Source organism: Gadus morhua, chromosome 22, assembly GCF_902167405.1.
Source record: "Gadus morhua chromosome 22, gadMor3.0, whole genome shotgun sequence".
Classification (NCBI taxonomy): Eukaryota; Metazoa; Chordata; class Actinopteri; order Gadiformes; family Gadidae; genus Gadus; species Gadus morhua.
The window spans coordinates 20,262,197-20,288,433 of NC_044069.1; the positions used below are offsets into that span (position 1 = coordinate 20,262,197).

Below are 26,237 nucleotides of genomic sequence, written 5' to 3' on the forward strand. Positions count from 1 at the left end.
CGCACACACAGACACCCACACACACACAGACACCCACACGCACACACACACGCACACATACACACACACACACACACACACACACACACACACACACACACACACACACATACACACACACACACACACACACACACACACACACACACACACACACACACACACACACACACACCTCCCTGCCCGCTGTCAGAGCCCCGGTCCTCTCTCTTTCACACTAGCCTTCACCCGCCTCCCACCCGGTGGGTGCCGTGCTGTCATGCACCGGCTGTGTGGCTCCATTAAGCATCTCTCCTGCCTGGGGTAGGGTGGGGGTAGGGTGGGGTGGGAGAGGTGGCGGGGGGGGGGGGGCACCTTTGTCTCGTCTGGACCTGAAGTGCTCCCGTGACATGGCAATGGCATTATCACTACAATAACACGTGTGTGTGTGTGTGTGTGTGTGTGTGTGTGTGTGTGTGTGTGTGTGTGTGTGTGTGTGTGTGTGTGTGTGTGTGTGTGTGTGTGTGTGTGTGTGTGCTTGTGTTTATGTATGTGTGTGCGTGCTTGTGTTTGTGATGGCATGTGCGTGTTTTCTTGTGTGTGTGTGTGTGTGTGTGTGTGTGTGTGTGTGTGTGTGTGTGTGTGTGTGTGTGTGTGTGTGTGTGTGTGTGTGTGTGTGTGTGTGTGTGTGTGTGTGGTGACTTCTCTGCGGCATTGCAAGTGAGCTGTTACGACCATGAGGGTTTCGCTTTCCCCCCCCCCCCCCCCCCCCCCCCTCTCACCAGAATGGATCCCTCTCCCTCCCTCTGAAACACAACACCTGGTTCTCGTCTGACCCCTAATTAATTGCCTCATTAGAAAGAGAGACACAAGAAGCAACATTTTGTACAACAACAAAGGGATGTTTCATAAGATTAGAACGATATTTCATATTCCAGATGAATCATGAATACTCGTTGTCATATACCAGTGCCACACTAAATAAATCAATGTTAAGAGCTGGTGCCGGGGAACCAAAATGCTAAGATAGTCACTGTATATTTAACAAAATAAAAACACATTTATAGGACGACTTAATCGCTTCAAACAACCCAATCTTTTACCTTCTATCATCTTATAAATATGTAAAGCAACAAAGCAACAGTAACAATGTAGGATGTCATGCAAATTAAAACCACCCAAAATAAGGACACACATACACCGCAAACATTTCGAGCAAGATTCGACACAACTTACTTTGGGGAACTGCTTGACTGGAATCAACACTTTCTGGCCCAGCTTCATGTTCTTGTTGATGACGACATCGATGAACTTCTCCTCTTCCTTGCCCTCATCTTTCTGGACTTTTTCAATTTCTACAAGAGACAGGAGCATAGGTTGGGAACACGTGAACGGCGGTTCTCAAGAGCGTCTTACCCCACTGAGCTGGCTGCAGGCGTTGGACGCAGTGTGACCTCATGGATGGAAATCAGTGACATAACTACGGACAAGATACCATTCTTGCCCATACACCACACATGGCATTCTGTATTTAATTATTATTTTAATCTTTATTAGAAGAAGGGGTTTAAGGGTTAGAGATATACAAAGCTTGGTTTATTATGATAACAATAATTTTATTTTTTATATTTTTTTCCAGGGTTTAGCCAGCAAAACGATATTAACCATAATCAACAGTCTGGCATTTGCTATTATGAGGAAAGCACTAACATAGACAAGCAGCGGGCACATTGTTGATGATGCAACTTAACATTGTAAAGCATTGCATGAAATGTTCTGACCAAGAAAACACAAAGAAACACCTCTTTGAAACACCTTCTCATGAAACACCTTCTCTTCCAAACCCCTTCTACCCTAAACATGCTTCTGGAATCCGAGTGTGAAGGACAACGTACTGGAATGACCAACTGGTACTTGGAGTGTGTGAATCTTGCTTTCAATGCTAGTTACAGAGCAAAAGACAAGGTAATGTTAGCCTTTGCATCAACCTATCCTCTCAAATGTCTTTCAAGGGCTTTTTGAAGTAGGCTAGCATAAGCTCAAATGTCAAGGTCGTGCAAAAGTCAAACCGAAAGAAAAATGTTGGCCTTTAAAGGCGTTTTTATTTTCAAAAGCTAGAGTTGGCAGGTTTAACAACCAATGGTCCTGGATATAAAGTGTCCAAACCTTTCTCTCTTGAAGTTCTAAACTACTATTAATGTGATGAAATTAAAATAACAAGTAGGCAATTTGTAGTGAAATGCTCAAATGTTTGCAAGCAACACAGCATGCACAAGGAGGTCACAGAATTACGCAGTTGAGGAAGCTATTCAGTGATTGGCAATTTTTTTAGCTATTTATTTAGATATTAGTCAAATACTCATTATCTTAGATTGATCAAATCTACCAGAACAGCAAATTAGAAGCAGCAGTACAGCCAATATCTGAAATTCTCTTCTCTTATTCTTTACTCACAGTATTCAGATTCAGAAATTCAATAAAACACAAACTCTATATATATAGATATACATCCTTCCTCTCTCAAGGGGGGAGACAAAGCTCTGCCTTTATTAACACTGATGCATTGCCTTGTAACCACACCACAGAGCCATCCCTCCATTCCACTAGCTCGCTGCTACCTCCCCGCACGGTGACAAATACCGCACAGTGCCACCAATTCATCACCATGTGTATGGTGTCCAAGTGGGACACGAGTCACCCATCCAGGTGCTATAACCCGCTTGTTCCCGGTCACAGCTACCAGGGCTGGAGGCTGTCCCACGGATGGGACTCAAGCCCACAGAAAGGGTGACACACACACACACACACCGACAAATAAACGGCACGCAAACACAAACACACACAAAGATATAAATGCACACACACTCACACGTATAAAGACATGCACACACACGTATAAATACACATGCAGAGACATAAACACACACACACACACACACACACACACACACACACACACACACACACACACACACACACACACACACACACACACAGATATAAACACAAAATATAAACACACGCGCACACACACACAGATGAGATGGAGTGTGAATACCCCCTAAGCCCCCCCTGGGAGTACAGATGAACATGCAACTCCACACACCCGGGAGCTCCCGAGCTGGGAATCAAACCCACATCCCTGGAGCGCTAGGGCTGTGCCAACGCAGACTAAACCACCACCTCACCACGGTCAGCGGGCTGCTGTGTTGATGTGTATTCAAATGTATCTGCCCCATTACAAACTTGATTCACGCTATTTAAATATCTGACAAACGCCTCGTCTGAGGTGTGTGGAGACTAGAGTAACGTTGACCTTCAAATAAATGATAAAGGTCGTTACGTCTTGCTGTAGCCATGCTCCTGCTCAGAGCTGCTCTTATCATTATGGCGGTATGTACAGTACAGACGCTTGCTTCATGAGACAGGCACGGGGCCCACATGCCAGCTGCCTGACTTCCTATTAGCAACGGATTCACTTAAAAGCAGCCCTGTGATTTAGACCCCTCCACCCTTTCCCTCTCCCTCTCTCCATTTAAAATTCATAAACAGGGTAGATTTGGTGGGATTATGCATGACTACAGCAGCCCAGTGTTGCCGGCTGGCTGGCTGAGTGAAGAAGAGGAGGAGGTGGAGACAACTGGGTCATTAATCCTACTTCAGTTCCACGGCAAGCGGAGGAGATAAATATTGAACATCTACACCCCTGGTGGCGTGCATGTTCTGCTTATTACTTAGCAAGGAACAGACAGCAACAGTCATATGTGATATATTAATATTAGGTTTCATTTTCTCTTCTGTTGACGCTAATAGGAACAACATTTGTCATTTATGAAAGTAGACATGGTTACTTGAATCAAAACGGACTCATGAAATTATATCAAAGGTATTCTTTATTTTTTGTAACTCACTATTATGCTGTGTTTGGACAGCCACAAGTGTAAATAGAGGTTTTAGGTGTGCAGTAACATGTAATGCAGATCAAATATTCTCAAATATTCTGATTCATGTGTACAGTTAGCTTAATTTTCGGTTATGGATAGAAATGTACTTAATGCAACAGAACTACAAGTAAGAACCTACACACACACACACACACACACACACACACACACACACACACACACACACACACACACACACACACACACACACACACACACACACAAACACTACATGCACCCATTCATACACACAGGGCCCTCACAGAACATGACTCCTATCATAGGAGTCATATGTCTTCAACATCCTGTTGAAGACGACCCTGCTGTACGGTTTATTTTATGTTGTCTTTAACCTTTGTGACTTGGTCAATTTGCATAAAGAATTGTTTTCAAATAAATAAAGAAATTGCGATTTTCACGTAATCCTGAAATACATTCAAACAAAAAGTGATTTAGCAATTTAATAACATTTCTCATCCGGTTCAAAACATTGAGGAAAAGTTGTGTCATTGCGTAATGTGGATGTGTAATGTGGACTAACCCTACATATCTGTTGTTGGATGGATATTCAGCAACATGAGCCCAATTAAAGAACATTCTTGCTGAATTGAAACTAAACTAATGGCTGGCATTGAATCACAGAAGCTATGACACAGTGTGCACTGGGAACCAAACCGTAAAAGTCTGGGCTTGGCCAAGGAGGTCTATTAAATCAAGAAAACCTGGGCTGATATTTCAAGTTTACTCAGCTATGTGAAATTGTTTCTCACTTTTGTTGGAAAAAGTAAGCAGAAGATAGTTCAGTACCAACATGACACTAAAGTATATGGAATGCATAGTCAACGTATGCAAGTCTGTACCATTCCCCCGAATTGCTGCCTTGCTTTGTGTTAACGCTGATAAACATTCAGACAAATATGTCAAAAAAATCAATGTTTCAAATGGCTCATCTTATTATTTTGGTGAAACTGCAAGAAAAAGCGAATACTGATAAGACATAGCCCTTATTATAAAACTAAATAATGCTAACGAAAATTACATAACGCAAATACTATCAATCAAACCAAATGTGGTTTACATATTTCTGAAATACAAATATTTCTGAATAAACAATATCAATCAATAGATAACAATGAAAACGGATGATTAACTTACAGCTATTGCCTCTAAGGCCTAAAAGAATAATTGAAAATGATAAACACCATCAAACTTTTCCAATATCGTTTTACAGTACATCAACGAGGGAAAGCCAAAGCACGGAGCACTTCCTGTGAGTCACATCCTGTTTCCTGTCATTTACAACCACGCTCAATAAAATTAAAAGATGATTATAAATGCAATTGAAAGATTTGTAAGCCATTTGCAAACAAACACAATTAATTTTATGTCAGAATAGAGTCAGTTAAAGAATTAATCTAGCACAAAATCCCTTATGATAATTTCTTGAATGTGTGTGTCGACAAACTGCTTCAATCAATAACGTTTATCATATTGTTTCCTAATTTCATTCAGATGCAATTTCCCTTTCTTATGATTATTTCATTAGAAATGAGGTGGTGAGGTTAGTTTCATTCCATTTGTCAGCAAAAAATTAAAATATAGTGTAGCTGTTGCAGTTTATTTATGTGGTTCTCGTGGAGAGAATTTGCTTATTCGGTTTTACCTCTATTTGAAGACAACACAGAGTCCTTACACATGAAACATTTTCTTAGTACAATACAGAGGTGATAATTGACTGATTAAATAAAAGTGAGGGAAATAAACACCTTTCTCAGACAGATTTGTTCATCTCTCTCTTAGGAGAACACAACAACGAGGGTAGACCTCAACTGCACTGAAATGTATCACATACATATTCATAGTTATGGTGGGATACTTTATGTGAGATATCTTATTTGTAATGCAGGCATTAACTAAATTATTATCACAGTGAATTGATGGAAAACCTCAAACAGTCGGAGCGTCACATCTTTATTGATTGGTGGGTAAATACAAACATTTAACAGAGTATTATATATTATCCAAACTCTTAAGATAATGGAGGCAAAAAAAATCTATTATTAAGCTAATAGATTTAAGCATCTTAAAGGAACAAATAAACTGATTACTAAATGTGTATGCCTTCTTGGGTGTAGTGTGCAGTTTGTGTCTGCCCTAGAGGTTAAATATTTAAAAGGTTATTTTCACTTGTTTTAAAGTTTGATAACCTTTGTTTATTTAATTAACTTGGCAGTAACAGCTAAGCAGTCTACTTGCTTAAGTCAATGCATTGCATTTGAATACATTTCTCAATGTAATACTAATGATGCATCTATCAATACAAAGGAAATACTGCAAACTCAATATAATTAATTATATATAATGTTTGGATTCTATGAAATGAAATCGCTATCATTCACAATCACAATTGTTATTATTAGTATTATTTAAGTGTAAATAAGAACAACGTCACGATTCATACCTGCTTCACTCATTTCATGTGTCCGGCCACTGTGACAAATAATACACACACACACACGCGCACACACACACACACACGCACACACACACACACACACGCACACACACACACACACACACACACACACACACACACACACACACACACACACACACACACACACACACACACACACACACACACACACACACACACACACTCACATTGAGTGTAAACCTTGGTGTCAAGACCGTTCTCCTTTGCTAGTGAGATGGTGACGCTCAGAAAACCTGCTAGCTCCCTTCCTGAAATCTCAATTTTCGCTGTGGCTCCTCTACTGCCATGACAAGGTCAGCCAGGCAGCAGGGATTTGTCTCACCCCCTAATCTGGAGATTACATTCGCCCAGCCCCACCCCCCCCCCCCCCCCCCCCCCCCGTTTCCCCCGAACCCCAGTCCAAACCCTCCCTTTCCTTTCTCTCCCTCCCCCCTCTATCCCCCGTCCCCGTCCCAGCTCCAGAACTCTGCCAGCTTGGCCCTCCACTGTGAGGTAACGAGCCAAGACCCGCTTACAGTGTGGGAGATAATGTTCAGGGACTAAGAGGGAGGAGAAGAGCACCACCACCCCCTCCCCTCACACCCCAGCACCCCTTCGTCGTCCCCCCTTCCCCTTCCCCTCCAATCCCCGGGAGCCCCTCCAATCCCCTGGAGCCTCTGCTTTCGAACAGGTCCCCGCGAAGCATCATGAATGGATGAATGAACCAACAGATGAGTGAGTGAGTGGGTGCATCCGGCGGCAGGCAGCGACACGGCTCTCTGGGTCTTGTTGTCGTGTCAAACGGTGGGACGGTGATGACGGAGGGAAGGGGAACACAACCAGGCGGTCTCCACTTCAGCCTGTGTATCACTGTTACAGTGCAGCCACAGAGAAAGCAGTGAGGGGTGCTTCGGAGAAGTTGTTATGCGTGCTAGCCTGTGGAGGCTCTACCGCTATAGCTTAACCACCAGGGAGCGAGCCATAAAGTCGCACCAATTACGGCTCACTTTCCCCCACCACAATTTGAATAAACATGTACCATTACACTTTGGAAAAAGCATGTTTTCTCATTTCTCGGGGCATTTTCATGATCTTTAGTGCAATACAGCAGGACATTCTGGACAGCATTATTTGCACACTATTAGTTGCAGCTCATTAGCATATGTTTTGTATGCATTTGTAACCGTTGTTAATTTGCAACCCAATGAATGTTTTCTCGGGTGACATTTTAAAAGTGTACTCAACGTCTTTATAGCCTCAGGAAATAAGGGGAATTAAGGCCTACTGTATATACCATGTTTATTTGTCCTGTCAGTCTGCATCACAATGACAAGCAGGAAAATCTTTGAGCTTCGGTTAACATTGTGCTCGGCAGATTATTTTTTCACTCAGTGACCGTTCCCATGGAGAGGAGAACTTTACATAAATAAAACTGGGTTTTAGTTGGAAGGTCCATGTGTGAGGGTGGCCAAGCCATAAGCCAAGCGCTGCTTAGCATGCAGCTGAGTTTGACACGACGATCATTTGGCTCTGAAGGGTTTTCTCCCTAATGAAGAGCATTCCTCACTGCGGCACGGCAAACGGCCGCTTTACACATCATCATCGTCTCCTGGATGCTTCATAAACCATGGGGCTCTTTTATGTCACAGGAGGATAACCTTCTTCATGACAGCGTATGTGTGTGTGGCACACGAATGCTTCATGTGGTATCAGCCTATCGTTGTAACTATGGTGATGTAAATCCACCAACGCGTCTGTGTGGTAGTAAACAGCGTCGCGATGCGAGCCATGCACATAAGAGTCACAATCACTTTTAAAATACTAATATACAATATAATATTTTGACACACTATGTTAAAATGCTTTCACTAACTGCACTGCAGGATTGACTTGAATACAGTTTTACACACACACGCACGCACGCCACACACACACACACACACACACACATAAAAGCACATTGCTTATGCGTGTACCCGTTTCTGGAAGGGGGGTTATCATATCATCAGGAATGTCCTCAAATAAGATTTTGCATAGTCCAATCTGATTGGTCAAGCAGACCCATCGTGGAAAAATGGTCAAATCAATGATGTATTTGTTAATAGATTTGCCTCAATGATACCTCATTTTTTGTGACTTCGGTGTGGTACTAATCTATTGGCTTATCAGGGCTTACCACAGTCGTCTATGGGAGAGGCACAGCACCACTTTATGACCATCCGCCTCGACAAACAAACTATCTCCGGTCTCGGTGGCGAGGGAGTGCTCCGTTCTGTCTGATTATGCACGGAATTCATATCCGATCAAGACAAAACGTTTCAGTGTATGGAACAAATTTGGCAGCATTCAATTTAGCCAAACAGCGACAATTCACTGCCGAGTACCGACAGAAAGAATCATTTTCATATGAGCCTGTGGAATGATGACAACTTCTGTTGACACCGCTTTGTGGATCATCGTTAATGGTTTTGAGATGCTGACTTTAGAATTGTATTTCCTGGCGTTGTGCATCCTTCTAGACTAATGGTCTGAATGTGCTCTTCTTCCAAAATAAATTGATTGGATGGTGCCACTGCAATTTCCCAAAGAGGTTATCAAACAACAACAAGAACTTTATTGAAAGCAAAACATAACACCGCAAATTGCACACAAAAGCCAAATCCCCACCCTGTAAAAAAAAAAAAAAAACTGTACAACTGTAGAACTTCCCAGTAAGTGTTACTGTTACTTTATTATATATTGGAAGTGATAGATGTTATAATTACGTTCTTGGGTATTTGAGGAAATAAGTACCAACATTTACCACCTTATTCCAAATGCAGGCATATTTTATGTTGTATTTTATATATGTTATAATTATACCAGGTTACAGGTTTGTTTATTGTCCTTCCTGATCTCCATACTGTGTGTCTGTGTATGCACGATTAGTCCCAGTGCGCAGGTGGCCACGCCTTCGGGTCGCATTTCATACAGTTGATGGTCAGGACTAGTACGCCTTGCCGGTGAGTGATTATAAACTAGCATGCTAGTAACTGAAATCAAGAATTAATGTCACGGGAATGTTTGTATAATTTCATTGGTTAATTCTGGGTTTTGTGTTTGTGTTTTCGTTGCAGGTTTACTACCACTATCTATCTGTCTAACTAACAGTTATTTTCAACTTGAGAGGCTAGCGTAACTTGGTAGTCAGGCTACGTAGTGCGTGGGTGCTTATTGTTTGTGTGAGTGCAATAAAAGTCCATAAAGTTACTCGAGTTGTATCCGCCGTACTTATCCTGAAACCCTTCCAGTGGGGAGTTTATTGAGCTATAGTAGGTAGCTTGGTGAAAACTGGACAACAACCTTTCGTTTTTTCCTTCTACAAGCCAAGCGATGCTATCTTATCACCTATTAAGAAGATTCAAATATTAAAAACGGCATCTAATAACATCTTTATATCGAAGATTTGAATAATCGGAATATAGGGAGAAGAGAGACATGTTCCTGTCATGCTAAACCTTAGAGGTACAAAGGTTTGTACAAACAAATGCCAATTCGTTAGAACGGATGAAATTCGTGTAAGCGTTGACATGCCAATTTTACAGAGGATGTTAACGGTTGATAACTTGGCAGCGCAGACATCCCAGCATGCATTTCAGCATTCAAGCGAGGAGCTGCTTTACCAGCGAGCAGGCATCGTCTTAAACTGTCAACCGCGTTCTGCTTGCTTGTGACCTTGTAGGTTACAAGAACCACCATCAAGAGCCTTCTCCCCAAGAACATGAGTCTGTTCTTTGCATTCTTGGTATGTAGAAAGGCCAAACATGAGACACAGACACAGCAGTGGTTAATGTCAGAGTTTAAAGGAAAGTGTTGCAGTTGAGGCAAGGTATGTAAGGCTGACCAGAGTATCTACAATTCAGCACCACAATTACAGATATGTTACAGATACACTAAGCAACGGTTGTTTGAGAAAACCGCCATTCTCGTTTCAGAGCAAAATCAAGCACGAGTAACAAAGTCTGTTAGGCCTAGAATCTAAAAGTAATTCCAGCACAACTGTTAAAAACAAATTAATGAAATGTTAGGAAACGTGTTATTATAGTTATGTTCCTCCATCTGAATTGAAGTATGCTAAATCCAAGTTTCCTGAGTGAAAAACCCAAAGCTGCGGCACAAAAGAACATCAAAGATGTGGCCAAACACCACCATACTGTCGGCTATCAGCGCTCGTCACTCAACCGCACTACCCACACCTCTCCTTAGCACTGCCTCTTACGGCGGTAAAATCTACACATTTAACATCTCAAAGTACAAAGGAGGCAGGTTAACGTGCCTTCCCACACAATACAGCGCTATCTCTCTGTCACTGTCTTTATCCTCCATCTCCTTAGCTCTTTGTCTTTCGCTCCCTCTCTTTTTGTCCCCTTTTTCCAATTAGGCCTGAGTTGAATCCCTGTCCCTGTCCCCCTCGTTCCCCTTCTGACAACAAAGCCGAGGGCGCCGGGCGACCCCGCTACAGGCTCGCTATCTGTGTTCGATTTCTGAACATGCACAACAACAGCTACTAGCACTGGAGAGGACCCAGGCCGGTTGGGGGGGATGAATGGTGGAGCGCAGCCGGGACCATGAATCACTTAAAACAGCGTACGGCCGTATTCATAGACAATTACTCATCGCTGTGGTTTATATAGAGAGGAAAACACAAAAGGACAAGTACTCTGTGGCCGCTGATAGGGAAGGCTGTGGGGTGGTGGAGGGGGGGGGGGGTTGGTCGAATACTTGAACAAACCGCTCAAAAACTCGAACAATCCCATGATTAACAAAAGTGGATGCTTATCAGTTCCACATCCCTTCGGCCGGACGGAGTATCCCATGCAAGCGTCACCCGGTCGTCAGAGAGTGAGGTTGGAGCGGGAACAGGGGTGGCAGGATGGGGATGAGGAGGGAGGATGGAGAAGGATGAGGGGGGGGGGGGGGGGCTTCAATGCACATCACTACTTCCAGCCCGGCATTATCAGAATACACTGAGTCATCACTTCCTGTGACGCGGCACCGCCTTTCACTTCCCATTTCAGATCCTCATCACCGGGCGTCGATTAAGAGCTGCTTGAGGCTCAGGAGCCACGTGAGTGGCCCGCGGGCACCGCAGAGGGCCGCATGTGGTCGACCCCAGACGCCGCACGCCGCGGTTCATGGAAAGGCTTCGCAACAGGATAGTAATCGGCAGCATGAGTACATTTATTTAAAAGAATGCTGAGATTGATCATTTGTACGATATTAAAGGGGTTTTAATAATAATGCCATCCAGAATGTCCCGTTCTCCAGATGTACAACCTTCTACGGCCTCCTGCCAGGGCCCGCTGTCCCAGCCTGGAAGAGCCATTCACACACATTGCTCATGTCTGTAATCAATCAAAAGATTCTAAAAAAGGAACAATCAAATAGAGGCTTTTAGCTGCGTCAAACACGCTGCCCTTTGAGCGCTGTCAGAGATAGCGCTGGCACCAGGCCGTGGAAAGCCTTATTTTTGGCGAATGATTTACCGGAACAAATGCATCCTCTGTTGTTTGATTACTAGAGATTATCCGTAAGGGTTTTTTACATTTGGGATTAATGGCTCAATCTCATTTGAGCGTGTGATCATATGGCAGTTACTGTTGTACCATCGTCTCTGCAATGGATTACCGACTGACTGAGTAGCATGACAACAATTCAAGAGTGTTTTTCACGGTCTGCATTCATTCCCATTGTGGCATGCAAAGGGTTGTCACTTTCATGCAAGGTTTTTGTTTTCTAAAGGTCCTTTACATTGTACGCAAACAGGATTTTGCCACGTCAATAAAATTATTACAAATCCGGGAGCTGAATGGGTGTGCATAGACGACGCAATTTCAGTTTTTGAGGGAAAGTGATTTTAATACTACTCGCATCAAGGTCGATTTTTTACGGCCCTAGCCAGAGAATAAATCTGTTTAACCAATCAGGATCCTGTGTCTTTGTCCAAGGGACCATGGTCAATGTATATGTTGGAGGACATGGTGGAGGTAACAGGCTATTTATGTTTCTCAATACACTCTTATTGCATCCATAGTAGTAAACTACATTTATAGACCTATAGTTATCGCTATCTGTTGATATGATGTTACAAGCCAAGGTTTACTTGCACTGTGATACAGGAATGTAGGTTGCTGTTGACAACATGAAGGTGTGCAGTTGGATTGAAAGTTTGAAATGAATAGATTGAATACCAACTCTCTCCAAAAGAGTGATAGCAAACTTTTAGTTTATTCGAACAGGGAAACAACCTCAAAATCCAACGTCTCCAAAACAGGTTTGTATCAAAGAGTGCAAAACATAATCCCCCTTATCCAGGAACTGCCATTCGCTGCACTATTTTACACCTGCAACTCAAAATAATTTAATCCTCTAATTACATCAAATATTTTCGTTAAAGAACGGAACATAAGCTTGTCTTTACAAGGCTTGGATGCCTCGTTCATCTGTCATATTCGCCGGCGTGATTATTAATATAAATTCTTTAATATAAATGATTATATAAAAAAATATATTAAGTAATTATACTAATTAATATAAATTAATATAAAGATTTGTGTCGAGGCTGATGTAATAGTTATGAAGCTAAAAACGACTTAAAACAGTTTCGTGTTCTGCTGCCTTGTATTATGAAATTAACAGAAAAACACTTTTTATCGAATCGTATTATTATTATATAATTTTTATATTTTTATAAATAACATATTTTTAAAAAAAAACGTATTATTCAAACTGTATCTTATTTTACAGGTCTCATTATATAGGTTAACCTCTATTGAATGAATGGTAAATAATTGTTGCATCCATAATTCATAAAAAATGGTGGTTAAACCCCCCCAACCCAGAGAGGGACTCCGATAAACAAGAGGAATGGTTTGTGGGTCATCTGGACACACTTCCTATATCATTAATAGTTGCTTCAAAACTTTTTCTTGATCAACAGAGACAGAATATGGCTCTCAAAGGACCACAGCCTTTCATGTGCTCTGCCCAATAGCGACAGTGCTGTTTTGACCGTCTGAATCACAATTTATGAAGATTAGCTTGAGGTGAAACAAGTGGGACAAAAAGGAAGGTCCACAAAAGAAAAGGCAAGAGAAGCATATAAAAGAGCATGCTGTGTTTCAGGCTTGCGATAAACATGGTGAGTCACAGCAAGATGACTTCTGGGTCACTGTGCTCTGAGGGGATTTTTTTTTTTTTGAAGTTAACAGTAAAACTAGATCTTTTTTAAATTAGAAATATCTCTATGTTTCTATGACTACAATGCTATTTTCCCATGCACAAAAGATGAAAATAATGTGCCCTGCAATTGAAAGGTTCCCCACTCAGATTATCTTTAGAGTTTTGAGAACCTCAGAGGCTTTGTTGTGGAATTACTACAATCAATTTGGTTAATTTGTGTTTTTTGTAGCTTGACTCAATTTTTCATCGCTGTACCCAGTGATAAATGGTTTAAACAAAGTTATAAGGTTTCTTATTTTTTACACTATATTCCCTTGGTGTCATGCACAATACATCTAAATTAGGATAAAAGATTAGGCAAAGATTCTTTAATTAGTTCTTGAACCTATTAAATAGTAATGCTTCCTATTATTTCCACAATTCTTGAAATAGAACCACCATTATAATGACTGTCAAACTTTTAATTAAAAAAGGACTTAAATTAATTCAAAGTGATCAAATATTAATACACAAAGTGTGGTAATTTCTCTTGGCTGGCACATGTTCTTTGTGATGAAGTGGCCATGTGAAACATTTGTCTCCCAGAACATTGGTGTGAGAGTGGACACTTGACCCTTAATGATGGGCAAAAATTCAAACCTGCGTTCAAGTAAAAAAAAGGTGCCTTCATTAATTCAGGTAATTCATATGAAACGGAAAAAGCATTTTTCCCACCTTTGTTTTACTAATCAAAGACAAAGTTCTCCATTGAATTCAAGTTTAGTAAGAAAATACCCTCGGTTAATTTAAAATGGTAACAAGGGGAAAAAACAGAGCATGAACAGATCCAAACGTACTTGAAAGAACTTAAATTAAAGTTACAGTTAAAGTATACCACTCTACCACGTGTACTTTACAGTCAACAGGGATTTCTCCGTAGGAATAAAAATGAGCGAAAACAAAGCGTTCCTCCCCACTCCGCCTATCCCCTCCGCATGCACCCCCCTCTGTTATGCACGCCCAACCACACTCCCCAGGCACCGTGGGCCGGGTCTGGGCACCACTGAAGAGTTCTCCTGCAGCCCATCACTCAGTGTCCCGTAGCTCCGTCTACGGTTACAGTAAGTGATACCCTTGAATGGACAGGAGGAAACCCGACTCCCCACATCGCTCTGCTCTCCCTAGACCCGCCAACACTGAAGCCATTGTTCACTTTTGCTTTTCTGCACACCTTTCACTTCGGAGCATCCAGAGGCAGAGGAAAAAACCCACCGGAGACACACTTCTAAAATTAGCCATGTCGCACATGGGTGGTAAAGGACAAGCGAGGAAATACAACCAACAGCCAATCCCGGCATCAACGAGTCTAGGCTCAATTAAACCCACCCCCCCTGAAAGAAAATCATTATAGGATTTCACACACACACACAAACACGCCCCTCTACATCTTCAGTTCAATACAAGATCAAAATCAGAGACGGCCTTTACCTTAAAAAGACTGAGCGGCCCCAATCATCATCAGGGCCAGAGACTGAGATAAGGCCAATGGGGAGAGTGGAAGAGAGAGAGAGGGGGGGGGGGGAGCTTGGGGGATAGTTAGTGTTGAGGCAAGCTGGGGAGGGGAAGGCCCTGTGCTGAACGGGCAGCAGCCAAACTGATGGATTACACCGGCTCTCTCTGGGGTAAATGGACACCGGCAGCCTGTTCCCTCTTAACAATGTCTCAGCCTGTATCGCCATTGAAACGTCTCCAAAGATGAAGGCCAACATGCAGCCGAGCCACTTAATCTGAGGCAGAGAGGCTGCATTCCCTGCCACAAGCAAACTGCTTCAAGAGCGCACACTTTCTTCCAAGCACCCACACATATACACAAGCAAACGTGCGCACAAACACACACACGCATACCCACATACACACACACACACACACTCACACACACACACACACACACGTACACGCATGCGCACACACACGCCCAACCTCCCCATCCAAAGAGATCTTTTCTAAACAAATCTGATATCGTTTTCGCGGAAAAATGACTCGTCAAGCAATACCAATATCATCTCAGAGCCAGAGATGCTGTGCTGGAAACAAGACAATCCAGTCAGCCCATCGATTCAGTCAACACTAATTGCCGGGAAAGAGGCCCGTATTGCTTTCATACATATTATTCATACTACTCATGGCCATTTGCACCGCTGCCGTGCGTAAAGTGACTTGGAGGGGGCCAGGTTTGGAGTGCGGTTGCAGAGGTTATGACAACAGGGACCATTATTGCCTCAACGGTTATAAAGGGACGTGCTTTACTTATTTTTTGTTTTCGATGACAACAACGGCTTAAGTGCGTAACTGAGCGCCCGGGGGAAACAAAGGTCAGACTGAATAAAGCCCGAGCTTTGGAGCTAATAGGGAGACATGGAGGAGGCAGTACGAACCAAGCAGCATGCTCAGTCACTCAATCACCCACTGTTTTACCTAATTCACCCATTCACACGCACACTTGCTCATTCGCACTCATTCCCTCACTCAATCACTCTCACACACGCTTGTTGGCTCACACACTCACACACACACTCGCTCGCCCGCTCACGCACTCCTCGTAACACTTAGTCCATTACTCATTAATTGACACACTCACTCACTCGCATGCTCACTCATACACTTGTTCACTCTCCCACGCTCACTCCCTAGCCATTCATTCACACTAACACACTCACTCACACACTCCTCACAAGAGTCCTTGACTTTTTAGATTTTGCTGAGAGAGAGACAGAAACAGAGATGGCGTTATACCACCATTCTATATTGGACGGGCTCTGCAAGATTCGACTTGTGCGGCTTGGCTCAGGAAGGTTGACGTGTAACCGGTAGGTTGCTAGTTCGATCCCCGGCTCCTATATCCAGTGTCTCCAGTGTTGCATGCATTCACTGCCGTGACCCTGTGTATGAGTCATTGCAAGTCGTTTTGGATAAAAGCCCTAAACAAAAAATGAAAATGCAATAGATATAAATTGAATTATCATCATTCTCCAGTCATCAAACAACTCTGGAAGAATATCGTAGTACGATATTGCGTCATATTTTCGTCCCGTAAAACATAAAGCGTTCATAGCCACTTAGGTAGCCGTTCAAAACAGCTGGCTACTCAATGAATAGAGAAAGTCATTTTTGGAACGTTTTTCAAACGTAACAAAAGAAAATAGAAACAACAAATATTACCCCCCCCCCCCCCCTCCCCCGACGCCAGGAGGGCCCGTCGCTCAGCGACCGTAATGGTGGGGATTCACGTCGATAGGTAGCACGCTAATAACCACAATCACAGAGGAAGAGAGAGCTTTGGAGGTAGAAAGCCATTGTACAACTTAGGGCCCGTAATTACAGCTCCCGGCGGGGGTGGGGGGCGCCTGGAGACGCCCGGGGAAGGCCTTGAACGGGTGTGTCTGCCGTTCTGCTACTCCACCGCTCCACCACTGCCACCTTCATGCTCCTGTTCTCTAGTGATACAGCAGTGATTCTGTGAGCGAGCGCTCCCGGGCCCCTTTGGGGGCCCGGGAGCGGGCTCGTCGAGACGAACGGCGCAGCGCTGCCAAGCACTTAGCCGCCTCCCCGGGACGCTCATCCACGGAGAACCAGAGGGGAAGAGAACGAACCTGGCAGTGGGGGGCTTTGAACAGAGGAGGAGGAGGAACCCCCACCGGGCTGGGGGCGAGAGCACATGGGGGGGGTCGACCAGAACGGGATTGTCAAATTTTGAAAAAGGGCAAAAGACAAAAAAGAATGTATCCGTTTTATTTTTCGTGTAAGGGGCCCATTGTGGCTGCTCTCCTGCCCGTGACTTCAGTTCAATCTCTCTTTTCAATCTCCCGGTTCCTCTCCCCCGCCCAGAGCCGCCAGGGCACCCTGCTAGCCCTGAGTGGCGTTAAGACGCCGAAATTAAGCTAGCCCTCTAAATGGAGAGAGAGAGAGAGAGAGAGAGAGAGAGAGAGAGAGAGAGAGAGAGAGAGAGAGAGAGAGAGAGAGAGAGGCAGAAGGAGAGAGAGACAGCGACAGAGACAGAGAGAGAGAGAGAGCGAGCAATAATGAGAAAGGGCGAGATACAGAGCGAGAGATCCTTTGGCCATCTTCTATTGTATATCTCGCGTTACAAAGAGCATTTTTCATTAGCTCGCCAGATCCCCTTCCCAGCCCCCGGCCAACCCCATCCAACACCCCCACCCAGCCCGCACGTATTCACTTATCCCTACCACATAGGCAGGGGGATACGTGTGATCAAGTAGCCAGGGAGGCTGACGGCCGGCAAATAATGACTTAGTGTGTGTCTGTGTGTGTGTGTGCGTCTGCATGTGCATGTGCGTATGTGTGTGTGTGTGTGTGTGTGTGTTTGTGTGTGTGTGTGTGTGTGTGTGTGTGTGTGTGTGTGTGTGTGTGTGTGTGTGTGTGTGTGTGTGTGTGTGTGTGTGTGTGTGTGTGTGTGTGTGTGTGCTAGAGGACAGGACAGTGCGCGGGCGGGCGGGATTAAAGGCACGGTGGTGGGGGTTGGGGGGCGGTGTCTACGGAGCGGCGCTGAACCTCGTTATCCACCGTCCTGACTCCGTGTCTCCGGCTCCTTGGCTCTCTGGCGCCCGTACCCTGGAGAGGGTGCGCCGCCAAACAAGATGAGCCGCTATGTTGTTGTCCGTGGTCGAACACAAGTGGCTCAGCAAAGCCCTGACCATCCGGAAGATCAACCCCCGGTCCAGGTTCGCCCCGGGGCCCGACCTATGTGCCGCCGACCGCGGCGTCTCCGCCTCTGATTGCTCGGATTGTTCTGTTTGATGCTTGTTGACGTCTGTCTTCTGTTGCCACGAAGATAAATAAATAAATGCTGTGCTATATTCAAGGGCTGGCGTGCTGGCGTAGGTATTGTGGCCATGGCTACATGAGCTTTGTGCGTTCTCCTTATCAACTGTATTTATGTAGCACAAGAATGGTCAATTAATACATAATAATAACCGTTTGCTAATTATTTATTGTTATGGTTTGATTTTGAACCTATATTTATTTTATTATACATTATTATTTACTTTTCAGTTTCTTCCAATACCTGATAATAACACATTTGCAAATATTGGCAGTAGAGACAAATGTAAAATAACTACATTACACCAATCAGGAAATGCCATATTGATCACCGCGTGCGTAGCCTGAACAGCGGCAGAGCGTGGTATGTTTACAAACACTGGCAACCTGGGATTGGTCGAGGGGCTGGTTGAGGGTGACTGACATGAAGAGAAGAAAGTGCATGATGAGCTAAGCCTGCACCCTAAGCACGACAGTCTGCTGAATGTCAGCCTATCAAGCTCACCAAATCCTGCCCCAAATTCAGCACTTGCGTCAATGGAGTTTTTTACACCGTTGGTTATGATTTAAGGCATCGGTTATATCTGGCAGTGTTTCCGATGCTGATTTAAAAATGAGTATAAGCAGCGTCAGACAGCACCGAAATAAATAGCATACGTGCACAATCTCACATTTTCTGCCAGCTGAGTTCATAAGGAATAGACAGGACAATTTCCTGTCCCTTAAAAATAATAGGAGGAGAAAGAGTTGCATTGAATTGTCATATGACGATTTCTCACATTGATAATGTTTATCAATCTACAAAAATAAAACGAGTATTGTCACAGAGACTCGATCAAAGTGGCCTTGAAAGTGATGAGAAAGTGATGTTTTATGATTATGGATTTAAAGGTTGAAGTAAAAATAATAATTCTCCTTCGCTGCATTTTATTACTGTTTTTATGTGTATGCAGAATGAGGAGTGAGTGTGTGTGTGTGTGTGTGTGTGTGTGTGTGTGTGTGTGTGTGTGTGTGTGTGTGTGTGTGTGTGTGTGTGTGTGTGTGTGTGTGTGTGTGTGTGTGTGTGTGTGTGTGTGTGCGTGGGTGCGACTGCGTGTCGGTCGATGTGTGTCTGTATGTGCGTGAATGCACGCACGTGTGAGTATCTTTGTGCCTGTGTGTACATTATGTGAGTCTCAATACACTTCCTCAGATCTCTTATTTGTTGGACAACGTCCAAGAAAAAGAATCGTTATGCACCGCAAACATTTAGCAGAGAAACATGCTGCGTACGACCAACCTCAGAACACAACCAGCTCTGACTATGAGCAGGGCCACAAAGCAGCAACCGTAATATCTCACAGGAAATGACACAAGTAGAATCCCCACTATCACGGCTATTCACCGGCGCCGACCAATATTTTATCTCTTCTATCTAAAATGTTTCTCGTGCAAAGCGCCGGCTTAGTTACCGAACAAAGTCAGCACTTCCTTGTAAGCTAGGAGGAGGAATCAACAATGAGGAGAAAGGCGGTTCATCCGTCTCCCCCCTCCCAGGGGTGAGCCTGATCCTACTACGCTACATCCATGATGCACACCCAGCCTCTCCCCCCTCCGTACGCCTGCCCGTGATGACAGATTAATATTATAGAGCAACGTGAAGGAGAAGAAAACACTTACATGAATGATGTATCGGTGTATTGTGCCTGCTTGGGGCATCTGGGCCGATGCATATGCAGCAGAGGTTGAAACAGACCCCGTCTACCTACCCCTGCCCCCCTGCCACCACCAGCGCTCTCCCTTTTAGAGTGAGCCAGCGCCAGGCTGTCAGGGAGGATGAAAATATGCCTGGCTTCATTCAGCGGTGCTGGGCTCCTGGGGAGACCAGGGACAGGTAGAGCCTAATGGACTACTCTGGGACACGGCGGGAGCACCGACGCAGACGCCACCGCCGGCACTGTCGTCTCGCCCTCCATCTCTCTCTCTCTCTCTCTCTCTCTCTCTCTCTCTCTCTCTCTCTCTCTCTCTCTCTCTCTCTCTCTCGCTCTCTCGCTCTCTCTCTCTCTCTCTCCCCCTCTCTCTCTCTCTCTCTCTCTCTCGCTCTCTCGCTCACTCTTTCTCTTTCCTTCTCTCCTGCCCTCTCTCCCTCTCTCTCTGTCTCTTTCTCTTTCTTTCTCGCTCTTTTCTTTTCTCTCTCGCTCTCTCTCTCTTTCTTTTTCATTTCCGCACTCTTTCTCTCTCTTTTTCTCTTTCCTTCTCTTCCAGTTTCTCTCGCCCTCTCCCGCTCTCCATTGCTTTTCTTCTTCAGGGAGGACCATTTTTATGGTAATCCATGTCCGAGGGCCACAGAGGGCACCGGAGGGGACCATGCCCGGACTTAGTTACTGTAAACTACCGAGTGCCCTCTAGGTGGAGGTGGTGCTGGCCGTGGTGTTATTTTTTTTTACCATTTTGACCTACACTACATCATAATGGGATTTCAACTGTGTTTGTGGTTCAGTGGGTGTTTGCTTGTGTGTGTGTGTGTGTGTGTGTGTGTGTGTGTGTGTGTGTGTGTGTGTGTGTGTGTGTGTGTGTGTGTGTGTGTGTGTGTGTGTGTGTGTGTGTGTGTGTGTGTGTGTGTGTGTGTGTGTCTGTGTGTGTGTGTGTGTGTGTCTGTGTGTGTGTTTGGGTGATTGTTATTATTTGTGTGTGTGTGAGCATAAATCAGAAGCATTTCATGTGTGATAGCCTCTGCATTTGCTAGCACACATATTTAAATCCTCGTCTACTCAACTGCCCATTTCTTCTGTTAAGTGAGAACTAGATCTATCATAAACTGTCACTTGGGCATGTGCTGCCAAATGAGGAAGAGGGAGAGATAGAGAGAGAGAGAATGAGAGAGAAAGAAAGTAGGGGAGAGATAAAGAGAGAGGGGGAGAGCGAGAAAGCGTGAGAGTGCGAAAGACAAAGAGCGGAGAGAGGGAGGAAGAGAGAGAAAAATAGGGGGATAAGAGCGTGTCAGGATAAGGGTAATAAACAGAGAGAGTAAGGAAGAGAGAGAGAGAGAGAAAGAGAGAGAGAGAGTGTTAGAGTGAGAGAGACAGAGGGAGAGAGAGAGTGTGAGAGAGAGAGAATGGCATAGAGCTGACACACTGATTGACAGAGAGGAAATTGAAGTGTCACACGAAACATGTAAACCATATTTTCGCTCCCCGCTCTCATTCGCCGCCACATCACTGGAGTCAAACAACCAGAGCGGGAAGAAAATGAAAATTAAATGTGGAAGAAGAGGTTGGGGAAATGTGGAGATGAGGTTAGCACTTACACACTACACGCTGCATTTGTAGAAATAGTTGTGGACCAAAATGTAATTCTGTACAGGTGTGTGTTTGTGCTGTTGCTGAAGGAGCCAAACGTGCGCTAATATCAATTGACAGATAAGGGAGCTGTGGCATGAAAGCACTGGATTTAATACGGCTGTGAGAGGAAACAGGGGGGAGGGGAGAGGCGCCTGGTGAGGTGTGTGTGTGTGTGTGTGTGTGGGGGGGGGGGGGGGGGGGGGGGGTTGGTGTATAGCCCTACAGGGAAAGGTGGCGATTCAGCGCTGCACATGGAAGACATGGCATGCTGTCATCTGAGAATCAGTAGTGAGAATCAGTCTTCACACCACGTCAGACGCTTCTGTCAAGGCCTTAGTGGCCGTAGAGCCCTAAATCCCAGGGCTGGAATGGTAAAGTACCGCAGCATCAAGAAAACTGTGATCCTCCAACTGTCAAAACAGCACCAGTACCAACCTAAGGTAGCCACAGTAGCTAACAGTAGCTAGCGTGCCTTTGTTTACATTGTGTCTCCCTGAGTGTATATGTGTGTATACGTTAAAGTGGGTGTTTTTGTCTTTCACACACACACACACAAACACACACACACACACACACACACGCACACACACACACACACACACACGCACACGCAGACTCTTTTTCTGTGGGATGAACTATGTACACAAACAAAGTTCTGCGTCTGCCATGTACACAAAAAGATTGGTGCAAATAATTAAAATGTGGTGAAAAATAAACATTTCAGACTAACTATGTCCATAGTAACTATGTTATGTGTACAGTATTTATGTACACATAACTCTAGGCTACTAAGGTTGCATATTTTATGTATATATATATCATAAATGTTAATTGATTACTTATTTAGCATTGTGGTTACTCCCAGCAGTGCCTGAGGTTTGAGAAACTCTAACGAAAATATACGGAATAGATAACTGAATACTGTGCTATACAACTAATTGATTTGGATGGTTTTTTTTCTGCCTATTATTATAGTATGAGAAAATGGCACGCCAAGATCCATGTTATTTATTTATTTTAAAGGATGGCTTTGGAAGGCTTACTAGCAGCCGTGGGCAGGTGATAATGAGGCTCCGGTCTGGGCGAGAGAGGCCACATACACACTCCTCTTTTACCATGATATATGCAAAAAGAACGTCAGAATTAGACCTGCGTTTATGTTTAAAGCATCAGTGTGTACAGTATGTGTTTTCCCGTATCTCCCTGCCCCCTCTTTCAACACATTGGAGATGAATATGAGATTCAAATGCATCAAAGCATCCCATAATAAATGCTTTCATAATGTTACTATCATTACCATCATAATGATTTTCTTTCATTCATTTGTAACTATATTCAATCCGCATTCATTAGAATAGCACATTAAACTGGGCTCATTTCTTTATTTCGAGGAACCAAGAACTTAGGAGTGCATCATGCACTGTGTGAACTGTGGGTTAACTTTAGGTCAACGTTTGATTGGCTAAAGTCCCTCAGTATTGCCAGTACTAATGCTATAGTCAGATAAATAAATAATAGTATGTGAAGCTTCAGCTGAAGCTGAGGATGAAATGCATATGCATGAACCTTACACATGATAATGACCATGATGATACATTTTTGAGGACTTAATGGAGATATTGATGAGGAAATTATTAACATTGAGGTAATAATAATAATAATGAAAGCTTAAAAAAGTAACCTGATATATAGTATTGCTCGTCATTTTGGTCATTGAATTATAAAACAGAAAACAAACATATGAGCATGGTGAAAGCAAGTGAATAATAATAAAAATAAGAAGTTTGTTTTTTGAGTGGTGGTTATGAAGATATCAAGGATAAGTTGTTGGTACGACCTGTCTTAGACCCTGGATACCGTGGACCTGCAGTAACACCTTCACCGCTCGTTCCCAGAGGGCCACGACAGCAGCAAATGCATATCTAATTAAGGATGTCTCAGTTTAAATATCAGTAGGCGCTCCCAGGTATTTGACTCGGGTTATGCTAATGAAACTCCGGCCTGAGACGGCATGGGTGGTGATGTGTTGTCTGGGCTGATCTGTTGGTGAGGCTTGTCCCGAAAGGAGAACTCATCAATCAATGATGTCATCCACCTAAGCCCGCGATAACCGTAATGAAAAATAATGGGGAGAAAACACTTCCCCTATCAGTAAATGCCGGAGGTCAAAGGTTGCTGTCGAGGGACGAGTGCAGTTTATGTAATTTTGCCTCTTTTCCAAAGGTTGTGGGGGGAAATGCTCAAGGGGTATATCACAGGAGGATTGCATGAGCTGAGTTCTTCCCCTCCAGCTGTATGGTATGTTTTGCTTGTGATTACTGTAACATACCTACAGTATCACCCAGCAATGATTTCCAATAGCTGCCGTTGACCCCCATGGGCGAAAGCAGGGAGAAGGTCACGGAAAATTTGGTTGATATGGTAACCACAGCAACCATGTTGACACCCTCCTGGGACACGCCAGATGAATCAGGGATGGATGGAGGATGGGTGGATTGAGGATTGGTGGATTGATGATGGGTGGGTTGATGATTGGTGGAGTGATGATGGGTGGATTGTTGATTGGTGGATTGATGATGGGTGGGTTAATGATTGGTGCATTGTTGATTGGTGGATTGATGATTGGTGGGTTGATGATTGGTGGATTGATGATGGGTGGATTGATGATGGTTGGATTGATGATTGGTGGGTTGATGATTGGTGGATTGATGATGGGTGGATTGATGATGGTTGGGTTAATGATGGGTGGAGTGATGATGGGTGGATTGATGATGGTTGGGTTAATGATGGGTGGGTTGATGATGGGTATGCTAGATGGATAGATTTGTGGATGGAGGGATGGACCAGATGGATGGATGGAGGGAGCGATAGAGAAGATGGATGAATGGCAAAAGTACATCTGGGTCATTTTGTGAGGAAACATTAATAAGAAAAAGTCAACGATTAGGGCCAGAGGAAACAACGTTTCAACCAATAGAGCAAATTGAAGAAACATAACATAAATGTGGTACTCCTGGATCAATACGAGCGGGACATGGGACAGCTGAGTCCATAAAAAAAAGAGAAAGATCATCCCAGGGAGCATATTCAATAATGTGGATCGGTGAGCGTTGGGCTGCATGCTATTTATCTTCTATTAACAGCCCTGCCCGGCAGTTATGGAGCGGGGTCTTTGTGTGTTTACCGTTAACTGACAGGGTCAAGCCTCAGAGGTTGTGCTGATGTGTGGAGCTGGCGGTGGTGAACACACGACACATTTCTCTTTCTTGGGTTATCATCGCCATCGTGGCCGTCCATCAGACATAGGATATGCGAAGCCTCAGGGTGTAGTGTACAAAGGGCAGCCGACAACCAGCATGTCCACGTCTCCTTCCCGGCTTCCTTTGCCTCTACAACATTGCTTATATCAGGCCGACATGGAGGAACAATTCATTTCCTTGTGTTGAAATACCCTTGTGTTGGTGGTGGTTGCTGGTGTTATTTTTGGATCATCGATAGGTTAAGAGCACTTACAATAGGTAGCCTCCATTACTAACTAAATCTTTCCGAAGTAAGGCACTCAATTTAAAACAATCTTCCCGAACTCTGTGTGCGCACGAGTGTGAGTGTGTATGTGTGTGTGTGTGTGTGTGTGTGTGCGAGCATGCGTGTGTGTGTGTGTGTATGTGCGTGTGTGTGTGTGTGTGTGTGTGTGTGTATGTGTGTGCGCTCATGCGTTCTTTAATGACAAGGACAGACACTATTACCGGGCCTGGACAGAAGCGTTCCCATTACGCACTGCAGCATCTCGTGAGACTGCCCTTAAGTATGGACCCACTCAATCATGACAAGCGCAAACGCGCGTCTGAAACGAAATGGGTCACATGATACTTTAAATAAATATGATAATGAGGCAGACGCCACTGGTAGCCGGGGGCTTTATTTGTGAAGTGTTAGGATGGTGGGGGGTGGATGTAGATTGTGACATGGCCTTGTAGGCTTGCCTCCTGTATGACAGAAAGAGCGCATTGGCCATGGAGATATCGGCTGGTGTTGTTTCCGTTGCGTGTCACACACTAGTGTCTAGCTTTGGTCAAACACAATGCGAAAGTTTTGTATTTAACACAATTAAATGGACCAACAAAGTAGTATATGCCTCACATATAAAGTAGTATGTGGTGTAGAACTAGAAAATAGATTTCTTCTTCAGTTTACTCTAAATTATAAACGTGTAATTATTGTTCAAATTTAATATGTATTATCAAAGTCATGATGCGTGAGATTGAGACAATATTTAAATCAACCAGCATTGACTACAGTTATGTCCGGTTACACTAAGCTACAAGCTAGATTAACACACATTGAAACTTTAAACCATTTACAACTATATTTGTGTAAAATATATCTATGATATATTAATTAATAATAATAATAATAGTTTATGTCATTAAACATATATTCAACATACGTATGATATTGGCAAATGCAGGGATCTCTCTC

At 43.9% G+C, this 26,237-nt stretch overlaps 1 protein-coding gene across 2 annotated transcripts in view; it reads right to left on the bottom strand.

The window, feature by feature from the left end:
• khdrbs3 (KH domain containing, RNA binding, signal transduction associated 3) overlaps positions 1–26,237 on the bottom strand; it is a 79,440-nt gene that overhangs the window by 40,044 nt on the left and 13,159 nt on the right. For both annotated transcript variants that reach the window (XR_003974623.1, XM_030348014.1), the window contains exon 2: positions 1,216–1,334. Coding sequence is in view for 1 of the 2 variants with exons in the window: in XM_030348014.1 (XP_030203874.1) it covers positions 1,216–1,334 (119 nt within the window). In the remaining variant the exon portion in view is untranslated. The remainder of the gene's footprint in view (positions 1–1,215; positions 1,335–26,237) is intronic.